The 27,532-nt window shown below is 35.0% G+C and overlaps 1 protein-coding gene across 2 annotated transcripts in view; it reads left to right on the forward strand.

The window, feature by feature from the left end:
* The window catches only part of Ir64a (Ionotropic receptor 64a), a 55,490-nt gene that overhangs the window by 14,826 nt on the left and 13,132 nt on the right, over positions 1-27,532 (forward strand). Inside the window, exons 3-5 of one of the 2 annotated variants that reach the window (XM_073984307.1) lie at positions 18,493-18,646; positions 18,716-18,843; positions 19,926-20,093. In XM_073984307.1, the coding sequence (XP_073840408.1) occupies positions 18,493-18,646; positions 18,716-18,843; positions 19,926-20,093 (450 nt within the window). The remainder of the gene's footprint in view (positions 1-18,492; positions 18,647-18,715; positions 18,844-19,925; positions 20,094-27,532) is intronic. The other variant, XM_073984309.1, reaches the window with a different exon arrangement.

Below are 27,532 nucleotides of genomic sequence, written 5' to 3' on the forward strand. Positions count from 1 at the left end.
TTTATGGACTCAAAAACCGCTGAACCGACCTTCCTGAAACTTTCAGAGTATATTACCACATGGCCTGAAAGTGTCACAGGCTATATAAATCTTAAAAATTCCGCCCCGATCTGGAGATATAGCCTCAGGATCGGAAGTACCCCCAAAAACTGTAGACTTTGTATGCTGATATCTGACGAACGATTATCGATACAGTCTTCAAATTTGGTATGTCTGACGGAATTTGGTCTAAAAATAAATTTGCCAAAGTAATTTGAAATCGGCTTAGATTTGGATATATATTTTCGGCCGATTTAATGCATTCACTGTTGGGCAGAAATGCTCGGCCTCATACACAAAAGTGTAAAAAATACATGAGTCTCTCGCAATTTGCCCACCATTGAATGCATTTAATGCATAAAACACGTTTTGTATGCCCAATTCCAATGAAATTTGGAATGTGTGACGGAATTTATTGCAGAAATAAATGTTCCAAACTATCTTGAAATCGGTTCAGATTGGGATATATTTCCCACATATATTTTCGGCCGATTTCATGTATTTTCTACACCAAACACGCCATGTATGTTCAATTTTGACGAAATTTGGAACCTTTGACGGAATTGATCCTAGAAATTAGTTTGCCAAATTATATTGAAATCGGATCAGATTTGGATATACCTCCAATATATATTTTTGGCGGATTTCATGTATTTTATGCAATAAATACCTTATGTTTGTCCAATTTCAATGAAATTTGAAATATGTGGCGGAAATTGATCTACAAAAAAATGTGTCATATTATATTGAAATCGGTTCAGATTTACATATAGCTCCCATATATATTTTCGGCCGATTTCATGTATTTGATGCACCAAACACGCTATGTAAGTCCAATTTCAATGAAATTTGGAATATGTGGCGGGAATTGGTCTACAAAACCAATTGTTAAATTATATTGAAAGAATTTCAGTCAATAGAATTTCAGGAAATGTACGAACGTACAAATCCATTGATACTGTGGCAACTGAAGACGACGCGGTTAACTATCCAGTTGAATTCCTAAGTTCGTTGGATCTTCAGGCTGTCCACCACATTTAGTGCTAAAAGTTGTGCTAAAAGTTGGTGTTCCTATTATTTTATTAAGAAGCATAGACCCACCTCTCCTTTGCAATGGTACAAGGTTAATAGTAAAAAAACTACATAGCTATTTAACTGAGGCAACGATTATTACTGGGAAGTATATAGGTTCAGATGTACTTCTACCTCGAATCCCTCTTATAGCAACAGAAACGCCCTTCAATTTTAAAAGATTTCAGTTTCCTGTACGTTTGGCATTAGCAATGACTATAAATAAATCCCAAGGACAGACTCTTCGTGTATGCGGCCTAAATTTAGCATGTTCTTGCTTTTCTCATGTTCACGTGTTGGTAGACCGGCCAATTTGTTTGTTTACGCTCCTGAAGGAAAAACAAAATACATTGTATATCCTAAAGCATTACAATAAATACTTTACTTTAAATTTTTGAATTTGATTTCTTTCTGATTTCAAAAATCCGTAAAATTTCAAATGCATATCAATCTAAAGGGGTAGCGAAGCACACCGGGTTTAGCTAGTGTAGTATAAAATGTTGGAAAAATCTATAGGAATACTTCCTTCATTTTGCTTAAATCTCCCATTAAAATATACTGATTTTGCTTTATAGACATTTATATAAAAGCTTTCCTATTGAGGAAGATAATTGGGTTGCTGGGGATATATCGCAAGGCTTCTGAAATGGAAATAGGGGTCACATAACCCATTTTAATTTATATGCATTTTAAAATCCGTGTAAATGGCGTAATTATCAAAATCATTTTGTCCGCATGTGATTTTCATGTACAGCAAGACCATATCTTTTTATTTGTATATATTTTTCGAAATTTAATTTGGAGGCTAAGATGTAGCATTGGCTGCATCTTACCACTAAAAAACCTATAAAATATCGCTAATTTGCGCAAAGTGAATACAATTTTTGTCCGCATCCGATTTCAATGTCCACCATGAAAATCTACATCGATATATATCTATTTCAAGGCGATCAATCAAGAACCGTGGATGTAGCATCCCACACTATTTTTTGGAGTAAAATGAATGTAGCTCCCTTATCATTGAAGTTTTCAAATCTCTGTTTCCGCTAAAACGAAGATGCTGCACTAGTTTTTTATTGCAGTGGAAACGATCCGCAGAAAACGCGATAAAATACGCGATATTTTCAAAAACAATTTTATGTGATTTTTCTACTTTGGAATTTCTCGTAATTCGCGTTTTAGTAGATGGATTTTCACGAGGAATGATCTATTGGATCCCGAACGTAAAAAACTAAAATGTGCACTCAAGTACGAGGAAATCGAATGACAATTGTAAAAATTAGGCCCGAAAAATATGATTTTTAGAAAAATATTCACACAAAATTTCCGCATTTGGATGCAGATTTCTATGAAGCTGTGCAGACTACATTCACAATATACGTATCAAAAAACTCAGAATCGCAAGTACTACAATCCTATATATGATTTTTTGAAAAACCTGTTTGCGGAATGAAATTAGAAGACAATGTCAAAAAACACTGTAAATCTGGCTTCAAAATGTCAGCATCATTTAATGGTAGAAGCAGTTCAAATTTTGAAAAGTAATACATTAGTAAGATGATCCTTATTTAGTTTGCTTCTACTTTTACTTTGACAGGAGAATCGAGAGAAGTGTGGTTTACTCACGAATCGAGAGAAAACAAAAAAAGACATGGTGGCTTCAACCCATTTTTACACATTTTTTAACATGAATATTGCCACAGCTTCCACGCAAATTATCTTTTAAGGCCAATATTTTTTGCCACGTCCAAAAACATTTCATTTTATCCAAAAATATTTAATTTGTATAATATACCATCACAAGTCGCTTGTTCTAAAAGGGTAAACCTTGGCTTCAGCTATGTTAAATTTTCAAAAATATTGGTGATATACCCTCGTTAGCATAAATGCTGAGGGTATAAAAACAATAAATACAATGAAAATCAAATTGAGGCGTACAAAGGCCTTAATACACATTTGGTATACATATGCAATTTTGGCCAAAAAACTAAGCAAAAAAGGTGTCACAAATACTCCAAAAAAAAAGGTTTTATCCTTTTCTGTCATGAGATCATTCCGTATTGGTGCGAATTGTCAAAATCAGTTCAGCGTTTCTTGTGTTATAAGCGAAGTAACTAACAACATTTCCATTTATATCTAACTAGCTGACCCTGTCCGCGTTGCTGGCCCGTTGTTTGGGTTCTCTGTGTAAACTTTAGTTATCTGCCCAGTATTGATGTCAATGTTTTGACATAAATTCCATGTAATGGTATCTCCCAAAATTAAGATATAAACTCTCTTTTATTATACCCTTCACCATAAATGGACAGTTTAAAGCGATTGTGACCCACATATAATGGTCGGTGCAGGTCAATTAACATTGCTATAAATTGGTTTGTTGGTCTCGGTTGGGGTCATAAATATTACTGCAGAGAATTGTCAGCATAGGTCCACGTTTTGATACACATAGCTCCCATAGAACGGTACCGGCTGATTTTCACTATTTTTTAGGATTTAACATCATTATCACACTATTTTTGGTGGGTTTAACCTCATTCAGCCCGATCGAACGTAACGCCTTTTTTCTTCGCGCTCTATTTTACCACTATTGCATGGTAAAATACCCCTCAGCGAAATGTATGTTCCTTCGGTATATGTATGGCACCATTTATATAATTCATAAAAAATTACTTCTATAAACTATAAACTGAAATCAATGCTCATGAAGTTTCACTTCCCACATTTTGAGATTTTATCTGTAATTGTAATATTTTCAAAAATCGGACACTATCGCGGTATTCTGATTCTAATGATGATATTGTTTTATATATCAATAACTTTGTCTGATGTCCAATCATTTTTCTGGAATTTCGGTCTAGTGACATCTCAAGTTATCGGGATTTCACTGTATTCCAAAATGTGGAGTTGATCGAGCTATCCCACTTATTGTTAAGTGTTCAGGGTTTGTAGCGTTTTTTATGCACACTTACAAAATTATGTGTATTATCTGAAATAATACATGTTTGAACGTTTTGTGATGACCATAATATTTCACTTCCGCGAAGACCATTCAGGGTCAAGACAGTATTACAATAGTATTGCAAACAATCTGTAAACAGTACGTTCAAAAATATCATGGACTTCAGATTTTTTTTTTAAATTTTGAACGAGAACCTCCGGTCACTACCTCCGGCCACTACCACTTGTTCAAGCTAGTGTTTATATCATTTTTGTGCCACGCTTACTAAAATTATGTATATTAATTGAAATAATACATTTTTGAAAACTTTGTGATGACCGCGATTTCAGATTCTATTAAAAACATTGTAGGGGACGACCACCGGTCACTACTCTTAGTCGTATAAAAACAGCTTACGAACGTTCTAATTAATACATTTTTGAAAATTTTGGGATGACCGCGATATTTCACTTCCGCGACGACCATTCAGGGTCAAGACAGTAATTACCATAGCATTGCAAACAATTTGTAAACAATATATTATTTCGCGGTTTTCTTAAAAAATTGTGGGGAGGACCACCGGTCACTACACTTAGCGGGTTAAATAAATAGATTACGACCTATTCTCAGACCTAAAAACTTCACATACAAAATTTTATAAGATTTCCCAATCGATTTTTCGGAATTGCTTTATCGTGACATCTCAAGTTATCGGGATTTTACTGTATTCCAAAATATGGCGTTGACCGCGTTATCCCACACATAGAAGCCAGTGTTATAGCGGTTTTATAGTCACGCTTACTAAAATTTGCTATACTATCTGAAATAGTACATTTTTGAATAATTTAGGATGACCGCGATATTTCACTTCCGCGACGACCATTTAAGAAAATATATAGCCTATTTTCACCACCGGTGTTCCCAGTACATTATCGGAAATTTTCCAAAAAATCTATTCAGCCGTTTTTGAGTCTTTTCGTTTTTGAATAATTTGGAATGACCGCGATATTTCACTTCCGCGACGACCATTCAAGAAAATATATAGCCTATTTTCACCACCGGTGTTCCCTGTACATTATCTGAAATTTTCAAGAATATCTGTTCAGCCGTTTTTGAGTCTATTCGGAACATACAAACATACAAACATAGTAACATACACACATTGTCTTTTATATATTAGACTAGCTGACCCGGTCCGCGTTGCTGGCCCGTTGTTTGGGTTCTCTGTGTAAACTTTAGTTATCTGTCCAGTATTGATGTCAATGTTTTGACATAAATTCCATGTAATGGTATCTCCCAAATTTAAGATATAAAATCTCTTTTATTATACCCTTCACCATAAATGGACAGTTTAAAGCGATTTGTGACCCACATATAATGGTCGGTGCAGGTCAATTAACATTGCTATATATTGGTTTGTTGGTCTCGGTTGGGGTCATAAATATTACTGCAGAGAATTGTCAGTATAGGTCCACGTTTTGATATACACAGCTCCCATAGAACGGTACCGGCTGATTTTCACTATTTTTTTAGGATTTAACATCATTATCACACAAAAATGGCTGTAACCTGGTTTTAATATAATTTAAAGATGAGAGCATAAATATTCGGATCGACCGAAAGACACGCATTTTTCTTTGCGCTCGGTATGCAACAGCTATAGGTTCACGTTTTGATATATCTCCCAAAAAACAGTACCTCCCGATTTTCGATAGTTCGGAGATATAGCCACTGTTGGGAGTCGTAAACAGACTTGCAGAAAATTTTCAGTATACGTCCTCGTTTTGATATACATAGGTCCCATAGAACGGTGGCGACTAATTTTCTCTATTTTTGGTGGATTTAACCTCATTCAGCCCGATCGAACGTAACGCCTTTTTTCTACGCGCTCTATTTTACCACTATTGCATGGTATAATACCCCTCAGCGAAATGTATGTTCCTTCGGTATATGTATGGCACCATTTATTTATATAATTCATAAAAAATTACTACTATAAACTATAAACTGAAATCAATGCTCATGAAGTTTCACTTCCCACATTTTGAGCTTTTATCCGTAATTGTAATATTTTCAAAAATCGGACACTATCGCGGTATTCTGATTCTAATGATGATATTGTTTTATATATCAATAACTTTGTCTGATGTCCAATCATTTTTCTGGAATTTCGGTCTAGTGACATCTCAAGTTATCGGGATTTCACTGTATTCCAAAATGTGGAGTTGATCGAGCTATCCCACTTATTGTTAAGTGTTCAGGGTTTGTAGCGTTTTTTAAGCACATTTACAAAATTATGTATATTATCTGAAATAATAAATGTTTGAACATTTTGTGATGACCATGATATTTCACTTCCGCGAAGACCATTCAGGGTGAAGACAGTATTACAATAGTGTTGCAAACAATCTGTAAACAATACGTTCAAAAATATCATGGACTTCAGATTTTTTTTTTAAATTTTGAAGGAGAACCTCCGGTCACTACCTCCGGCCACTTCCACTTGTTCAAGCTAGTGTTTATATCATTTTTGTGTCACGCTTACTAAAATCTAATATATAAAAGACAATGTGTGTATGTTACTATGTTTGTATGTTTGTATGTTCCGAATAGACTCAAAAACGGCTGAACAGATTTTCTTGAAAATTTCAGATAATGTACAGGGAACACCGTCGGTGAAAATAGGCTATATATTTTCTTGTATGGTCGTCGCGGAAGTGAAATATCGCGGTCATTCCAAATTATTCAAAAACGAAAAGACTCAAAAACGGCTGAATAGATTTTTTGGAAAATTTCCGATAACGTACTGGGAACACCGGTGGTGAAAATAGGCTATATATTTTCTTAAATGGTCGTCGCGGAAGTAAAATATCGCGGTCATCCTAAATTATTCAAAAATGTACTATTTCAGATAGTATAGCAAATTTTAGTAAGCGTGACTATAAAACCGCTATAACACTGGCTTCTATGTGTGGGATAACGCGGTCAACGCCATATTTTGGAATACAGTAAAATCCCGATAACTTGAGATGTCACGATAAAGTAATTCCGAAAAATCGATTGGGAAATCTTATAAAATTTTGTATGTGAAGTTTTTAGGTCTGAGAATAGGTCGTAATCTATTTATTTAACCCGCTAAGTGTAGTGACCGGTGGTCCTCCCCACAATTTTTTAAGAAAACCGCGAAATTCAAGATACTTTTTAATATATTGTTTACAAATTGTTTGCAATGCTATGGTAATTACTGTCTTGACCCTGAATGGTCGTCGCGGAAGTGAAATATCGCGGTCATCCCAAAATGTTCAAAAATGTATTATTTCAATTAATTAGAACGGTCATAAGCTGTTTTCATACGACGGTGGTCCTCCCCTACAATGTTTTTAATAAAATCTGAAATCGCGGTCATCACAAAGTTTTCAAAAATGTATTATTTCAATTAATATACATAATTTTAGTAAGCGTGACACAAAAATGATATAAACATTAGGATGAACAAGTGGGATAGCGCGGCTGTGAGCTATTTTAATACGGCTAAGGGTAGTGACCGGAGGTTCTCCTTCAATTTTTTTTTTTTTTAAATCTGAAATCCATTATATTTTTGAACGTATTGTTTACAGATTGTTTGCTATACTATTGTAATTACTGTCTTGACTTTGAATGGTCTTCGCGGAAGTGAAATATCATGGTCATCACAAAATGTTCAAACATTTATTATTTCAGGTAATATACATAATTTTGTAAGTGTGCCTAAAAAACGCTACAAACGCTGAACACTAAACAATAAGTGGGATAGCGCGATCAACTCCACATTTTGGAATACAGTGAAATCCAGATAACTTGAGATGTCACTAGATCGAAATTCCAGAAAAATGATTGGACATCAGACAAAGTTATTGATATACAATACAATATCATCATTAGAATCAGAATACCGCGATAGTGTCCGATTTTTGAAAATATTACAATTACGGATAAAATCTCAAAATGGGGAAGTGAAACTTCATGAGCATTGATTTCAATCCTTGGAATAGCTAGATAAAGATACATTTTTTAAATACAGCAAAATCTCGATAATAACTACTACAGTTTATAGAAGTAATTTTTTTATGAATTATATAAATGGTGCCATACATGTACCGAAGGAACATACATTTCGCTGAGGGGTATTTTATCATTATTGCATATAGAGCGCGATCGGGCTGAATGAGGTTAAATCCACCAAAAATAGCTAAAATCAGGCGCCACCGTTCTATGGGACCTATATCAAAACGAGGACGTATACTGAAAATTCTCTGCAAGACTGTTTACGACCCCCAACAGTGGCTATATCTCCGAACTATCGAAAATCGGGAGGTACTGTTTTATGGGAGATATATCAAAACGTGAACCTATTACTGTTGCATACCGACCGCAAATAAAAAGGCGTGTCTTTCGGTCGATCCGAATATTTATGCTCCCCTCTTTAAATTATATTAAAACAAGATTGCAGCCATTTCGGTGTGATAATGATGTTAAATCCTAAAAATAGTGAACATCAGCCGGTACCGTTCTATGAGAGCTATATCAAAACCGAGACTAACAATCCAATATATAGCAATGTTAATTGACGTGCACCGACCATTATATGTGGGTCACAAAGCGCTTTAAACTCTCCATTTATGGTGAAGGGTAAATAAAAGAGATTTTATATCTTAAATTTGGGGGATACCATTACATGGAATTTATGTCAAAACATTGATTTATATTATGGAGTTTCTAGAGGGATGCCTAATTATGGCTGTATCAATACTGGACAGATAACTAAAATTTACACGGAGAACCAAAACAACGGGCAAGCAACGCGGACCGGGTCAGCTAGTTATGTATATTAATTGAAATAATACATTTTTGAAAACTTTGTGATGACCGCGATTTCAGATTTTATTAAAAACATTGTAGGGGAGGACCACCGGTCACTACTCTCAGTCGTATAAAAACAGCTTACGAAAGTTCTAATTAATTGAAATAATACATTTTTGAAAATTTTGGGATGACCGCGATATTTCACTTCCGCGACGACCATTCAGGGTCAAGACAGTAATTACCATAGCATTGCAAACAATTTGTAAACAATATTTTAAAAAGTATCTTGAATTTCGCGGTTTTCTTAAAAAATTGTGGGGAGGACCACCGGTCACTACACTTGGCGGGTTAAATAAATAGATTACGACCTATTCTCAGACCTAAAAACTTCACATACAAAATTTTATAAGATTTCCCAATCGATTTTTCGGAATTGCTTTATCGTGACATCTCAAGTTATTGGGATTTTACTATATTCCAAAATATGGCGTTGACCGCGTTATCCCACACATAGAAGCCAGTGTTATAGCGGTTTTATAGTCACGCTTACTAAAATTTGCTATACTATCTGAAATAGTACATTTTTGAATAATTTAGGATGACCGCGATATTTCACTTCCGCGACGACCATTTAAGAAAATATATAGCCTATTTTCACCACCGGTGTTCCCAATACATTATCGGAAATTTTCCAAAAAATCTATTCAGCCGTTTTCGAGTCTTTTCGTTTTTGAATAATTTGGAATGACCGCGATATTTCACTTCCGCGACGACCATTCAAGAAAATATATAGCCTATTTTCACCACCGCTGTTCCCTGTACATTATCTGAAATTTTCAAGAAAATCTGTTCAGCCGTTTTTGAGTCTATTCGGAACATACAAACATACAAACATAGTAACATACACACATTGTCTTTTATATATTAGACTAGCTAAACCCGGTGTGCTTCGCTACCCCTTTAGATTGATATGCATTTGAAATTTTACGGATTTTTGAAATCAGAAAGAAATCAAATTCAAAAATTTAAAGTAAAGTATTTATTGTAATGCTTTAGGATATACAATGTATTTTGTTTTTCCTTCAGGAGCGTAAACAAACAAATTGGCCGGTCTACCAACACGTGAACATGAGAAAAGCAAGAACATGCTAAATTTAGGCCGCATACACGAAGAGTCTGTCCTTGGGATTTATTTATAGTCATTGCTAATGCCAAACGTACAGGAAACTGAAATCTTTTAAAACTGAAGGGCGTTTCTGTTGCTATAAGAGGGATTCGAGGTAGAAGTACATCTGAACCTATATACTTCCCAGTAATAATCGTTGCCTCAGTTAAATAGCTATGTAGTTTTTTTACTATTAACCTTGTACCATTGCAAAGGAGAGGTGGGTCTATGCTTCTTAATAAAATAATAGGAACACCAACTTTTAGCACAACTTTTAGCACTAAATGTGGTGGACAGCCTGAAGATCCAACGAACTTAGGAATTCAACTGGATAGTTAACCGCGTCGTCTTCAGTTGCCACAGTATCAATGGATTTGTACGTTCGTACATTTCCTGAAATTCTATTGACTGAAATTCTTTCAATATAATTTAACAATTGGTTTTGTAGACCAATTCCCGCCACATATTCCAAATTTCATTGAAATTGGACTTACATAGCGTGTTTGGTGCATCAAATACATGAAATCGGCCGAAAATATATATGGGAGCTATATGTAAATCTGAACCGATTTCAATATAATATGACACATTTTTTTGTAGATCAATTTCCGCCACATATTTCAAATTTCATTGAAATTGGACAAACATAAGGTATTTATTGCATAAAATACATGAAATCCGCCAAAAATATATATTGGAGGTATATCCAAATCTGATCCGATTTCAATATAATTTGGCAAACTAATTTCTAGGATCAATTCCGTCAAAGGTTCCAAATTTCGTCAAAATTGAACATACATGGCGTGTTTGGTGTAGAAAATACATGAAATCGGCCGAAAATATATGTGGGAAATATATCCCAATCTGAACCGATTTCAAGATAGTTTGGAACATTTATTTCTGCAATAAATTCCGTCACACATTCCAAATTTCATTGGAATTGGGCATACAAAACGTGTTTTATGCATTAAATGCATTCAATGGTGGGCAAATTGCGAGAGACTCATGTATTTTTTACACTTTTGTGTATGAGGCCGAGCATTTCTGCCCAACAGTGAATGCATTAAATCGGCCGAAAATATATATCCAAATCTAAGCCGATTTCAAATTACTTTGGCAAATTTATTTTTAGACCAAATTCCGTCAGACATACCAAATTTGAAGACTGTATCGATAATCGTTCGTCAGATATCAGCATACAAAGTCTACAGTTTTTGGGGGTACTTCCGATCCTGAGGCTATATCTCCAGATCGGGGCGGAATTTTTAAGATTTATATAGCCTGTGACACTTTCAGGCCATGTGGTAATATACTCTGAAAGTTTCAGGAAGGTCGGTTCAGCGGTTTTTGAGTCCATAAACCTTACACAAACAAACGTACAAACATTTTCCTCCGTTATAGATACACTCGTAGATACCGCACAAATATGGGAGCTATAGCCAAATCAACACCGATTTCAATACTAATTTCTACACCAAATTTAGTTACACATTGGACATACATAGCGTGTTTGGGGAATCAAATACATGAAATCGGCCGAAAATATATATAGGAGCTATATCCAAATCTGAACCGATTTCAATATAATTTTGCATACTCATTTCTAAAACAAATTTAGTTACAAAACTAAACATTGTCACACAACATCTCATACGGGACAAATTTCATTGAAATTGGACATACATAGTGGGTTGGGTGCATCAAATACATGAAATCGGCCGAAAATATATATAGGAGCTATATCCAAATCTGAACCGATTTCAATATAATTCGGCATACTCATTTCTACAACAAATTTAGTCACACATTCCAAATTTCATTGAAATTGGACATATGTACATAGTGGGTTGGGTGCATCAAATACATGAAATCGGCCGAAAATATGTATAGGAGCTATATCCAAATCTGAACCGATTTCAACATAATTTGGCATGCTCATTTCTGCAAAAAAATTAGTCACGCATTCCAAATTTCATTGAAATTGGACATACATAGTGGGTTGGGTGCATCAAATACATGAAATCGGCCGAAAATATATATAGGAGCTATGTCCAAATCTGAACCGATTTCAATATAATTCGGCATACTCATTTCTACAACAAATTTAGTCACACATTCCAAATTTCATTGAAATTGGACATACATAGTGGGTTGGGTGCATCAAATACATGAAATCGGCCGAAAATATATATAGGAGCTATATCCAAACCTGAACCGATTTCAACATAATTTGGCATACTAATTTCTGCAACAAATTTAGTCACACATTCCAAATTTCATTGAAATCGGACATATGTAGCGTGCTTGGTATATCAAATACTTGAAATCGGACGAAAATATATATGGAAGCTATATCCAAATCTGAACCGATTTCGATATAGTTTGGCACATTTTGTTATAAGCCACGTTCCGTCACGCATTCCAAATTTCATGAAAATCGGACATATATAGCGTGTTTGGTACATCAAATACTTGAAATCGGACGAAAATATATATGGAAGCTATATCCAAATCTGAACCGATTTCGATATATTTTGGCACATTTATTTTTAGGCTAAAATCCATCACACATTTCCAGTTTGGAGTCTGTATCTGTAACCGTTCTATAGATATTTGCATACAAAGTTTAAATTTTTTGGAGGTACCTCCGATTCTGATGCTATATCTCCGGATCAGAGGGGAATTTCGAAACTTTTTATAGCCTATGTTACTTTCAGGCGATGTAGTAATATACCCTGAAAATTTCAGCAAGATCGGTTCAGCGGTTTTTGAGTCTATAAATTTCAAACAAACAAACAAACAAACATACAAACATTTTTCTATTTTATATATATAGATATATGATTTATTACACTGTATGCAATTTTTTGAGTCATGGTTTATTAACCATATTCTGACACCGCAGCGTGATAGAAGACCAAAAATAAAAAGACACTTGTCCCGGCAAATTTCTTATCACTTCAACTTTCGCGGTTATGGGTCCACAAAGAGACCTGAGGCATTGATGTCAGAAGGGATTATTTTGTGGTCAAAATCAAGGTCAAAATCATAAAAGTCGAATTTCCCTTATAATTTTTTTCGGATTTTAGTCTACAGATGTCAAACCGATGAAAATTGAAGCAAGCAATTAACTACAAAAATGTACCTTAGATCTCAATAAAAAACTTTCTAGGAAGTACGAACTTTATAGAAACGGTTCTTAATGACCAAAATAGCAAACCAATTGCGACTTTTATCCTCTTTTCTCGGTCTTTGCTCCATAGATACTAAACAGTTCAAATTCAAATTAGTTTGTTTCGCAAACACTTTCGTCGGAGTTTTGTTAGGTTGCCAAAGAAAAACTTCTCATTGAAGATTTTTCTTTGTTCACCTTTATGATGTTTGGGTATAAAAAGTTTCTTGTTGAAGATGTTATAGGAAAAATAACTTCGGTGGAGAATATCCACCAACAATAAACAAGGGAACTGATGAGATCCAGTGGCGTGGATCGAAACTAGTCTTCCCTGCCTTACCCCTTGGCGAACAATGCCAACCTTTTTCCACTAATAAATTAGTTGTTTTAAAATAATAAAACAACAACAATATTTTGAAAAAAAAAAAACAAAATTGTATTAGCTATCCCAATAAAAAAACGACGCCACCAATGTTCGAATTCAAAAAAATAATTAAAAAAGGTAGATATTAAAGATATCAGCGAACAACTTTCTGGAATATTTGAAATTCTATGAACGGTTCTTAAAGCTGAAAATAGTAAACCACTTTTTATAATATTCGATTTTATTTTTTCTCCGATTCTGGTCCATAGATACCAAACCGTCGAAGATTTAAGGATACCGTCAACTACAAAAATGTACCGAAGATTTCAATCAACAACTTTTTAGAACATATGAAATTTCTAGGAATTCACAAACAATTGAATTCTTTTTAACGTCTTCCCTGCTCAGTTCTTGAAATAACAAACTGTTCAAAACTCAAGGAAATTTGAAAAGTTTGTTATTCACGGACATGAACAGGAAAGAATGATCTATAATAATGGAATTTTGAGCTTGAAGGACCATTCCTATATTATTTATATGCTCTAGGAAGTTGCTTATTGAGATCTTAGGTACATTTTTGTAGTTGACTGTATTCCTAACTTTTAGGCGGATCGCTATCTGTGGACCAGAATCGGAGAAACAAGTATACAAATCGAATATTATTGCTTAAGTCTGGAGTATTCCTCCATTGGCTTAACTTCATTACTATCCTCTTTGCAGAGAATAATGTTTACAAAACGCACTGACACCTTGCAAAATTTACTGATCGCTACCAATATCATGAGTTCATCCCGGCGAAGGGAATTATCAGTTGGCGGGATCAAATCATGATATTGGTAGCGATCAGTAATTTTTGCAAGCTGTCAGTGCGTTTTGTAAACATTATTCTAGTATGTTCCAGAATGTTGCTTACTAATATCTATATATATAAAAGAGCTTAATGATAAGTGAGTGACTGACAGATCATCGCCCAGACGAAACGGCTGAAGCTAGAAGCTTGAAATTTTGAGTTTGAAATTTTGGTATGTAGGCGGTATGTAAGGCTCGGTTTTTGGAAATTCGAACTGGAAGGGTACGAAAAGTACTAAAAGGTACTAAATATGGTTTCCTTTGTATTAGGCAAACGGGAAAAGCCAGAATTCTGAAATTTGGAATGATGGTCACTGGTGGAGAGTTAGAAAGATGTACTAACTGGTTTTTGGAATTTCGACCTATAAGTGTACGAAAAGTACTAAAAGTTATAAAATTTAGTACCAGTTGTATATTTTGAACGGCTATAGCTAGAATCTTAAAATTTGGTATGGAAATAAAGGTTGGGAAGTGGTGTTTATGAAGGGAAATTCGTACTTATGTGTACGAAAAGTACTAAAGTGTACTAAATTTAGTACAATTTGGATTTGGGTGAACGGATAGAGCTGGAAACCTGAAATTTGGAATTAGGATTACTGATGAAGTATATGATTGATATATTGATGTAGCTTATCTGTACGAAAGTACTAAAATTAATAAATTTGGTACAATTTGGATTTGGATGAATGGATAAAGGTGGAATTCTGAAATTTAAAATAATGATTACTGTTGGAGTACATGATTGAGGTAGTTGCGGAAATTTGAACTTATATGTACGAAATGTACTTAACGGTACAAAATTTGGTACAATTTGGATATGGGTGAATGCATAGAGGTGGAATCCTGAAATTTGGAAATAGGATTACTGTTTAGGTGTAGGATTGAGTTATGAAGACAGCTTTGGAAATTCATAATTATGTATACAAAAAGTACTAAATGGTAATAAATTTGGTACAATTTGGATTTGGGTGAACGGATAGAGCTGGAAACCTCAAATTTGGAATAATGATTACTGTTGGAGTATAGGATTGAGGTAGTTTTGGAAATTCGTGTTTATGTGTACGAAAAGTACTAAATGTGATACAATTTAGGTGAAAGCATCCTGAAATATAGAATGAAATATTGAAATTCGTACTAAATTTGGTACGATTTGGATTTGGGTGAATGTATAGAGGGGAATCTGATATATGGAGGTATTTTTTGAAATCCGTACTTAAAATATACTAAATTTTGTACTATTTGGATTTGATTGGAGGATTGTAGGTATTTTTTGAAATCCGTACTTAAAATGTACTAAATTTTGTACTATTTGGATTTGATTGAACGGATAGGGAAGAAATCCTGAAATTTGGAAACAAGATTACTGATGGAGTATAGGATTGAGGTACTTTTGAAAATTCGTACTTATTGCGTGCGAAAAGTACTAAATGGTACTAATTTGGTACAATTTGGTTTTGTGTGAACGCATAGAGCTCGGATTCTGAAATTTAGAATTAAGATTGAGATGGTTTTTTGAATTTCGTATTTATGTGTACGAAATGTACTAAATGGTACTAAATTTGGTACAATTTGGATTTGGGTGAAGATTACTGTTAGAGTGGAGAATTGAGATATGGAGGTATTTTTGGAAATTCGTACTAAAAAGATACTAAATTTGGTACTATTCAGATTTGATTGAACTGATAGAGACGGAATTCTGAAATTTGGAAATATGTATACCCACTGGTGCTATATTTGGTACAAGTTTGATTTTGGAGGATTGAGATATGGAGTGGAGGATTGAGATATGGAGGTATTTTTGGAAATTCGTACTAAAAAGATACTAAATTTGGTACTATTCATATTTGATTGAACCGATAGAGACGGAATTCTGAAATTTGGAAATATGTGTACCAACTGGTGCTAAATTTGGTACAATTTTGATTTTGGTGAATGTATAGAGCTGGAATCGTGAAATTTTTTAATTATTATTACTATTGCGTGGAGCACTGATTTCGTAAATTCGTACTTATGTGTTCGAAAAATACTAAATTTGATACAATTTGGATTTGGGTGAATGGACGGAGCTGGAATCGTGAAAATTGGAATTAGGATTACTGTTGCTTGGAGGATTGAGACAGATGTCGGAAATTCTTATTTATGTGTACGAAAAGTACTAAATCGTACTAAATTTGGTACAATTTAAAAATGGGTGAATGGCTAGAGGTGAAATCGTGAAATTCGTAATTAAGATTACTGTGGGAGTGGAGGATATTGGTTGTTTGGAAATTCGTACTTATGTGCACGAAAAGTACTAAATGTGATACAATTTAGATTTGGTGAAAGCATCCTGAAATATAGAATTAAGGTTACTGTTGGAGTGGATGATAGAGATAGTTATTGAAATTCGTACTTTCGTACGAAAAGTATTAAATGGTACTAAATTTAGAATTCTGAAATTTCGTATTATAGTTGCTGTTGCTGTGTAGGGTTGAGTAATTGAGGTAGTAGTTTGTGGATATAGGTACCATAAATGAACGAAAATTACTAAATGCCACAGAATTTGATTCAAATTGTTATTGTGTAAAGGGGTAAGACTGAACTTCTTAATTTCGTTATTAGGATAGCAGTTGGCGTTTAAAGTGGAGAAAAGGAGGGTTTTTTTTTTAATTCGTACTTATGTACACGAAAAGTATTAAATATTGCTATAATTTGTTTTGCGAGAACAAATAGACCTTTAACTGAGTATCCCGGTTGGGGTATAGTTTTGGATATAGGGATGTACTTTTTTAAACTAATACCTTTTATAAGTACTAAATTTGGTTTTGATGTTTCATAAAGGCAATAGCTGGAATTTCGAATATTTTTATACTAGGGTCTATGCTGGTGTTTGGAGTTTATAAGGTGCACACAAATTCTGAAATTAGGTACGGAGGTCGCTAAGGACTGAATTATTGAGTTGGTGTTGGAAATATGAAAATTACAAAATGGTACTAAATTTGGTGTTGGGTGAAGCTTGAAATTTACAGTTAATATGTGTGTACGAAACGAATAGAAGTGGAATTTTGATTTATTATTTGTCAGATTCCTTTTTTAGATCTAGGAAATGTTTCTGCATGTATTACAATGGATTTTAAAAATTGTCTGGATAGTGTACTTCAAGTTAACTCTAAGGCGGTTTCTAAATAATGCACTGAAATCAAAAAGTCAAAGATACGTTGAACATTACTGTTTTTTATATATATTCTGAATGTGACTTTTGTTTTACAAGAAGGTTTTTATCCCCTAAGAGCAAAAGGGATAAAAGTAAAATGTCTTAAAAATGAACTGTTATATAGGGGCATTGTCAAAGCGTGCGCAAACAGCAAAATTTTTTGAATATAGGTTTTCTCCATTTTGATATCACAAATTCCGAAATTACAGCTACTTCTTCAAAAATATCCTGTGGATGTGGTCCTTTTTGGGAAATTCGAACTAAAATAAAATTAAATATCACCACGACCATTTTCATATTACAAATTGTTTATTTGTACATTATTCCCTTTCCGCATACGAAGTAGCGGGCATTTTGCTAGTTTTTTTATAAATTAATGTGGTTGATTATTTTCTTGAATTTTCAACGGTTTAGTTCTATGAAGCAAAAGCCTAGAAAAGAGAATAAAAGACGCAATTGTTTTGTTATTTTGGTCATTAAGAACCGTTTTTACAGAGTTCGTACGATCTAGAAAGTTGTTTACTGAAATCTGAGGTACATTTTTGTAGTTAATTGCTTGTTTCAATTTTGATCGGTTTGATATCTGTAGACTTAAACTCGAGAAAAAATATAAGGGAAATTTGATCTTGCCGATTTTGACCTTGAAGATGAGTTGAATTGACTGATAAAGTGATCCCTTTTGACATCAACGCCTCAGGTCTTTGTGGCCCCATAACCGCGAAAGTGGAAGTGATAGAGGAAAACACCGAGACACTTGTCTTCTTATTTTTGGTCTTCTATCATGCTGCGGTGTCAGAATATGGTTAATAATTTTCGTGTTGCATAGTGTTATTAAAACTATAAATTTAAATGTCAATAGGAGCCCCGGACGTCAATATGGAGGCAAACTGAATACTTCTGAGGTTGGGGAATTTACAGCAAAAGGTTTGGCACTAGCCGCTTGGTACAGCAGTTCGTCCTTCATAATGCGAAGAATGAATATGCATTTGGCTCGCATACGCTGTCTTGTTGTGGTAAGTTTCTTTATTTCATTATATTAAATCAATAAAACTTTTAAATAACAACTATAATAATTGATTTAGGTAACTCATCAAAACAATTCAAATTCATTGCATGAATATCTTACCAGTCACAATGACACCCATTTGGATTCCATGAATCGATTTAATTTCGCATTATTATCACATGTTCGAGATTTATTCAATTTCAGGTTAGTTTTGTGGTTGTTTTCTGTGTGTTTTCCGAACAACATTTCAATCACATTATAAAACGAATCAAAAACACAATGAATAATTCAATGAACGAGACGTAGAGAGAGGAAATATTATAGTTTTGGTTATTGTTGTATTCATGAATTCATTTTTCTTCTTCTGCACAAATACTCGTATGTATGTATATACCCAGCAAACCAAATGTCTGATGTCAGACACGTCTGAACAATTTCGGAAGCAAAGTCGTTCAGATTTCGTTCCGATTTCTAAACGATTTTTCGGAGAGGAAATAGTTCAGATTTTGTACCGATTTCGTTCCGATTTCGGAACGAATGTCGCAAAGAAATTTCCTTTCCGAATTACCCAAGGATTTTCTTCAGATTTCGTTACGAAATCGATCCGATGTCGCTCCGACATTTCGTTCCGAAATTATGTCAACCACTTCATATAACTTTCGTTAAGATATCGTTACGATTTCGGATCAGATATCGGACGTATCGTCCGAATTTCGTTCCGATTTCGTTACGATGTCTGTACGATTGGTTTGCTGGGTATATCTGTAGTGTAGTAGTGTTCAACAAAAAAATAAACCTCAATTTAAAAGTCATCAATTATAATTTTCACAAAATCCATTGTCAGTGTATGTGGGTGTTGTTGTGCAGTGTGCAACGTGTGTCTGATATTGCATTGGCTCTTTTTTCAGTTATCGATAAAAGCACATTTTGTGAGGTGCAACCAAAATCACCTGAAAACCACAATTAGATTTTCACCTCTTGTCTGAAGTAAATAATGTTTTACTTGGTTCACAAGGCAATGTACCTCTTCATGTTATTTGTGTTTTTAAAGATTCTGTGCTCGGTTATCCACCTCCTTGCAAAGGCTATTAGAAATTCAATGCACCATAGGTGAGACATCTCATCGATATTGTTTTAAATGACCCTTGAATGTTATTGTCGGTTTACCTCCTGCTGTACAAGATGTGTTTGTTGTCGGTGTTTTCTGTGGAGATTTCCAGTCGGTTGCTATACGAATCATTTATTATTCGCTTCCAATATTGCTTTCTCATTTTCTTTGCATGCAGTTTCATTTTGTCGAAAACCCCCACCTGGGGTTATTTAAAGAATGGCAAATTTGATGGCATGATTGGTGCATTGGTCCGTAAGCAAGCGGATATTGGTGGATCGCCCATATTCTTTCGCATTGAACGTGCTAAAGTGATTGATTATACCACAAGAACATGGGTGGCTAGGTGAGTTGAAAATGTAAAAGAAATAAACAAATCAATAAAAAGAAAATACCTATTATATTGAATTGAATAAACGTATAAGAAACAGAGCGGTAATGATAATATATTACTTTAAAGAAAACAGCTTACATGATACTGTAAATTAAGTACTTACATTGAGTGGTTTTATCATGGGCTGATCTTAACTCTGCAGTTGCCAGGGTTGGCTTTAGGGGTCATCTCACATTCAAACCAGTAAGGAAAGGATCATAGTCATACGTCAAATCGGCCGAAAATATATATTGGAGCTATATCCAAATCTAAACCGATTTCGATGTAATTTGGCACATTTAGTTTTAGGCTGGATTCAGTCACACATTCCAAGTTTCATCAAAATCGGACGTGTTTTTAGTGCGCCAAATACGTCAAATCGGCCGAAAATATAAACGGAAGCTATATCCAAATCTGAACCGATTTCGATGTAATTTGGCACATTTATTTTAAGACGGGATTCAGTCACACATTTTAAATTTCATCAAAATCGGACGTATATAGCGTGTGTCGTGCAGCAAATACGTCAAATCGGCCGAAAATATATATGGGAGCAATATCCAAATCTAAAGCGATTTCGATGTAATTTGGCACAATTATTTTTAGACCGAATTCAGTCACACATTCTTCTTCTTCTTTATTTGCCTATTCGATTTCCGAATGTTGGCGACCAAAATGCAAATATATGAATATTATTACAATAGTTTTATATTATCATACTTAAATTATTAAATATCTAATATATAAAAGGCAATGTGTGTATGTTAGTATGTTTGTTTGTTTGTATGTTTGTATGTTCCGAATAGACTCAAAAACGGCTGAATAGATTTTCTTGAAAATTTCAGATAATGTACAAGGAACACCGGTGGTGAAAATAGGCTATATATTTTTTTGAATGGTCGTCGCGGAAGTGAAATATCGCGGTTATCCCAAATTATTCAAAAATGTATTATTTCAGATAATATACCTAATTTTAGTAAGCGTGACTACAAAACCGATATAATATGTGGGATAACGCGGTCAACGCCATAGTTTGGAATACAGTAAAATCCCGATAACATGAGATGTCACTATATAGAAATTCCGAAAAATCGATTGGGAAATCTTATGAAATTTTTTATGTGGAGTTTTTAGGTCTGAGAATAGGTCGCAATCAATTTTTTTATCCCGCTTAGTGTAGTGACCGGTGGTCCTCCCCACAAATTGTTTAAGAAAACCGCGAAATTCAAGATACTTTTTAATATATTGTTTACAAATTGTTTGCATTGCTATGGTAATTACTGTCTTGACCCTGAATGGTCGTTGCGGAAGTGAAATATCGCGTTCATCCCAAAATTTTCAAAAATGTATTATTTCAGTTAATTAGAACGTAAGCTGTTTTTTACTTCTAAGAATAGTGACCGGTGGTCCTCCCTACAATGTTTTTAAAAAAATCAGAAATCTTTGATATTTTTGAACGTATTGTTTACAGATTGTTTTCCCTGAATGATCGCGGCCATCACAAAGTTTTCAAAAATGTATTATTTCAATTAATATACATAATTTTAGTAAGCGTGACACATAAAAATGATGTGAACACTAGCTTGAACAAGTGGGATGCGCGGTCGTGAGCTATTTTAATATAGCTAAGTGTAGTGACCGGAGGTTCTCCTTCAATTTTTTTTAAAGTCCATGATATTTTTGAACGTATTGTTTACAGATTGTTTGCAATACTACTGTAATTACCGTCTTGACCCTGAATGGTCTTCGCGGAAGTGAAATATCGCGGTCATCACAAAATGTTCAACCATTTATTATTTCAGATAATATACATAATTTTGCGTGCCTAAAAAATGCTATAAACGCTGAACACTAAACAATAAGTGGGATAGCGCGATCAACCCCACATTTTGGAATACAGTAAAATCCCGATAACTTGAGATGTCACTATTCAGAGGTTAAATCCACCAAAAATAGCGAAAATCAGGCGCCACTCTTCTATGGGAGCTATATCAAAACGAGGACGTATACTGAAAATTCTCTGCAAGACTGTTTACGACCCCCAAAAGTGACTATATCTCCAAACTATCGAAAATCCGGAAGTACTGCTTTATGGGAGCTATATCAAAACGTGAACCTATAACTGTTGCATACCGAGCGCAAATAAAAAGGCGTGTCTTTCGGTCGATCCGAATATTTATGCTCTCCTCTGTAAATTACATTAAAACCAAATTTTAGCCATTTCGGTGTGATAATGATGTTAAATCCTCAAAAATAGTGAAAATCAGCCGGTACCGTTCTATGGGAGCTATATCAAAACGTGGACCTATACTGACAATTCTCTACAGTAATAATTACGACCCCAACCGAGACCAATAATCCAATATATAGCAATGTTAATTGAGGTGCACCGATCATTATATGTGGGTCACAAAGTGCTTTAAACTGTCAATTTATGGTGAAGGGTAAAATAAAAGAGATTTTATATCTTAAATTTGGGGGATACCATTACATGGAATTTATGTCAAAACATTGATTTATATTATGAAGTTTCTAGAGGATGCGTAATTATGGCTGTATCAATGCTAGATAGATAACTTAAGTTTACACGGAGAACCCAAACAACGGGCCAGCAACGCGGACCGGGTCAGCTAGTTGTTTATAATATCGGCAAAAGTCTCTCTGTTTCTGGCTTCGCTTAGCAGATTTATGACATCACGTATAACGGTCCATTCTTGGATGTTGTTGATCCATAGTAGTTGTTTCCTCCCTCTAGTAGGCCTTCCTTCAATGTTTACACGGATAATACATTGCAGCAGTTTGTATTTCGGATTCCTCATAATGTGGCCCAAGTATGCCGTTTTCCGTCTCTTTAAGTTGTTCAGCAGTTCTTTTTCTTTATGTAATCTTCTTAGAACTTCATTATTTGATATGAATTGTGTCCATGATATCTTTAAGATGCGGCGATATGTCCACATCTCAAATGCTTCCAGTTTTTTCATATCTACGGGTTTTAAGGTCCATGTTTCCATGCCATACAATAGGACAGACCATACATATGTTTTTATATATCTTATTTTGGTTTTTAAGTTTACATTATGGCTTGTGAAAACTTTTTTATATTTAAAGAATGTGTCTCTGGCCATTTCAATCCTGCAGGCTATTTCTTTAGAAATGTCCCATTCGTCGTTGATTATCGCTCCAAGATATTTAAAACTTTGGACTCTTTCCACATTTATTTCATTAATTTTTAATGGGGCCGCATTAGCATATGTATGATGTTTACTGATGACCATGTATTTCGTTTTTTGATGTTAATTTTAAGACCGTATTTTTCGCTGCAAGTGGTCAATCTGTTAACCAGTTCTTGAAGTGCTGTCATATTATCGGCTATGAGAGTGGTGTCATCGGCATACCTTATGTTGTTAATGAACGTTCTATTTACATATATTCCTTTCCGGACACCATTTATTGATTCTTGGAATATTCGTTCAGCGTATATGTTGAATAATAGAGGGGACAGGACACAACCCTGTCTAACACCTCTGGAAATATTAATATTTTCGGTCAGTTCGCCATTGACGTTGACTTGCGCTGTTTGGTGCCAGTACAAATTTTTTATGCATTCAACCTCCTTCTCTTCTACTCCAATGGACAATAAAATCTCGATCATTTTGTCATGTTGGACCGTGTCAAATGCTTTTTCATAATCAATAAAGCATAGGAACACGTCTTTCTGCGAATTTCGGCATTTTTGAACTAACGCTTGTAAAGCGAATAGAGCTTCGCGGGTTCCCATCCCATCTTTAAACCCAAACTGGCTGGTCCCCATAGCCTTTTCACATTTCATGTAGATTCTGGAGTGAATAATCTTCAGAAATATTTTGAGTGCATGGCTCATTAGGCTAATTAGTCGGTAGTCATTACAGAATTTTGGACGACTTTTTTTAGGGATGGTTATAAAAGTTGATGTGAGCCAATCTTTGGGATATTTACCAGTTTCGTGAACGTAGTTAAAAAGCTTCGTAAGAAGGTTTACGTTATTACCATCAATTAACTTTAACAATTCTGAAGGAATCTCGTCTGGACCGCACGCTTTTTTATCTTTTAATGCCTTTATGGCTGTTTCAACCTCTGTTCTTGTGATAGGTATCCCGGATAATTGTTGGTCTACCCGTCTTTCATAGATTGACCGATTTTCGTCAGTGAAAATGGTTTTTATGTAATTGCTTCATATATTTTTCTGTTCAGTAGTATCCAAGACGGCTTGATTATTTTCATTATATAACACTTTTGGTATTCCTCTGTAGTATATCCCAGCCGCTTCCTTAATTTTTTTGTGAAGATTGAAATCGTCGTGTAATTGTTGCAGTCGCTCTATTTCCCTGCATTGGTCATTAAGGTATTAATTTTTGGCATGGCGTATATTAATTTATATTTCCCTGTTTATTTCGTAGTACAATTCGTAATTCGTGTTTTTATATTTTCGCCGTTCTTCCATTAAGTCCAGTATCTGTTTTGTCATCCAATCTTTTTTTTGTGGTTTTCCTGTGTAAGAAAGATTGTTGTCAGCAATTGTTTTAATGACACATTTTATGGATTCCCAAATATTTTCTGCATCTTCACTGTTTACTGGGGTGAGTTCGTTGCTTAAAAGTTGCTTTACATTTGTTCGAACTGTTGGCTCCTCTAGTTTCTGTACATCAATCTTTTTCTTGTGGTTGGCCCGCTTAGCATGTGCAGAAAGTTTAATTCGTAATTTAGACATTAATAAGTTGTGATCCGAAGGCACGTCCGCCCCGGGATACGTCGAAGTCTTTTTTACGCTTGAGCTGAAGCGTTTATTAATAAGAATATAATCAATCTGATTTCTAATAATATTGTCCTTTCTGTCCAGGGGTGATTTCCATGTATAGAGGCGTCTTGCAGGCAAGCTAAACAATGTGTTAGTTATAATCATTTTGTATTCTTGACAGAATTGTACAAGTCTGTCACCTCTTTCGTTTCTTGATCCTAGACCGTAATGACCTGTAATTCCAGGGACCATATGTTTGCCAACTTTGGCATTAAAATCACCTTGGATTATGGTATTTTCGTGAGGTTTTGTTAGTTTTAGTAGGTCGTTAATTTCTTCATAGAAGTTTTCTATTTCATCTTTGCTTTTGTCAGCTGTGGGAGCATATATTTGAATTATATTTATTTTCACTGGTTTTGCATCGAGTTGTATAAGCATAGTTCGGTCCGATTTTGGTATGTAACCTGTTACGCTTCTTGCTATACTTTCCTTCATGATTACTCCTACCCCATTCCTATGGTTTCACATTCTAAATGTCATTAAAATCGGACGTATATAGCGTGTTTGGTGCACCAAATACGTCAAATCGGCCGAAAATATATACGGGAGCTATATCCAAATCTGAACCGATTTCGATGTAATTTGGCACATTTATTTTTAGACGGGATTCAGTCACACATTCCAAATTTCATCAAAATCGGACGTATATAGCGTGTGTGGTGTAGCAAATACGTCAAATCGGCCGAAAATATATATGGGAGCTATATCTAAATCTGAACCGATTTTCACCAAAAGCAATAGCGTTCTTCCCATCGCTAAAAAACTATATTTCCCAATTTTCAACTGAATCGGACAAAAAATGCGACCAGTACGTTGCGAACAAAAATACATGGACAGACGGGCGGACGGACATGCATAAATCGGACCAAAAGGAGCTATGGGTCTATTTCGTTTCCTTTTGCATGTTACATACAAATGCACAAAGACATAATACCCCGTAACACAGTGTGGTGTATAAAACTAGAGAGGCGCAAATACATATATATAATTATCGGCCCTAAATGTTAAAATTTTAAAATTTCCGTTATATGGGTGCTATACGAAAACGTGAACACACAGTGGTTCAGAAATCGATTTTTCTGGTTGTTGATTTCTCCCATTGTTAATTTGGATTCGATAGTAAACATATGAAACTAAGGAAACCAAAATGTTGTAAGGTGTGTGCTCTTAAAGGCAACAAATTTTCCCCAATTTTGTAAACTACGTCATATTTGCAAATTTCTTGAAAAAGAAATAGCTATATCTCAGAAATTATAATAGATATTGTGTTGACTGTTTTTTTTTTTTTTTTGTTAGGTAGGTAGGATTGTTGTCTTTAAGAACCGTTTTAATAAATTACCATAGCGTTTACACGAAGTGAGCCATTTTATGTTTCATCAGGTACCAAATAATAGTTAAATTGCATCTTTTAGTTAAATAACAACTTTTAGGGAACAGCTTGGAACTGATTTATGCCCGAGAGTGTCCTCTTTCAGCCCATATATATTTTTGTACCCGTCCCGTTCCGTCCGTTTAACAACTTTACAATCAATATCTTAGGATAGTAACTGGTCAGAATCAAGGCACCATCGATCACTATGTTCAGTATGGCAGTGGATTCAGTGACGGATATCGAAAGCTTTCTACAAGAACTGTTTGGTCGCACTGCCTGTTTTGGTTCAGTCCTCGACTTATATGTGAGGGTATGCTGTTGTGGTGTTTGGTTTTTATCGGAATCCATGCTGATGTTGGGGAACTGGGAAAATTTTTCACATCATGTGGAGGAGTAATGCCTCTAGAATCTTTGCTACTGGTTACAGGAAGAAGATCGGCATGGACGATTTACCTCTGCTGTCATCAGTAGCGGGTCCACCCTGCCACCATTCCAGCCTTCTAGATCAATGTGGGTGGCTAACAATAGACTGAGGACACTTGTTAAATACAATTACCATTGAATTTCTCTTTGGATGATTTCGGGTTTCTAATGACGTCCGGAACATCGCCCAACGTTAATTGTGGTGGTGCCTCGTTCCTTTCGCCGTATCACTCTCGGGGCACTCTATAAAGTGCCGCTTAAAATAACACGCTCACCTCTTCTGATCAATTACCGTCATGCCGTTGAAAGTAATAGACGTTCTATCATCCTTCTTTCGCGGATTCCATAGTGATTTAACAGTTGCCCACAATTTACTTAATCTTGTAGCAATGTTGCATTGCTTCAGGTGGTCTAGCCACTTTTCCGTTTATGTTCGCCTACTAGACTGTTGACTTCAATAGTAAGTCTCTAACTCTTGGGTCTTCAGGGTTCGTACGACGAAGGTCATCACGCTCATTTGCTAGTCCCGTCCCCTCTGCACGGGAAATTATTTCAGCTATCCTAGGATCTGAAGGAATGGACACCTCACTAAAGCGGTGATTGGTAAAGTCACCGAACCCTTGCAATTAGCTTTTCCATGGTTACGAGAGATTTCATTCATATCAATGAGTGCACCCCGATTCATATTGGCTCAATGATGTAGGATCCACTTTTTTTGCCGAGTGCGAACGTCGTGAACATAGAAGTCCCCTAGCACTAGACGGTTATTGCCCTCCAATAGCG

Source organism: Musca autumnalis, unplaced genomic scaffold, assembly GCF_047663935.1.
Source record: "Musca autumnalis isolate F117 unplaced genomic scaffold, ASM4766393v1 scaffold_4, whole genome shotgun sequence".
Classification (NCBI taxonomy): domain Eukaryota; kingdom Metazoa; phylum Arthropoda; class Insecta; order Diptera; family Muscidae; genus Musca; species Musca autumnalis.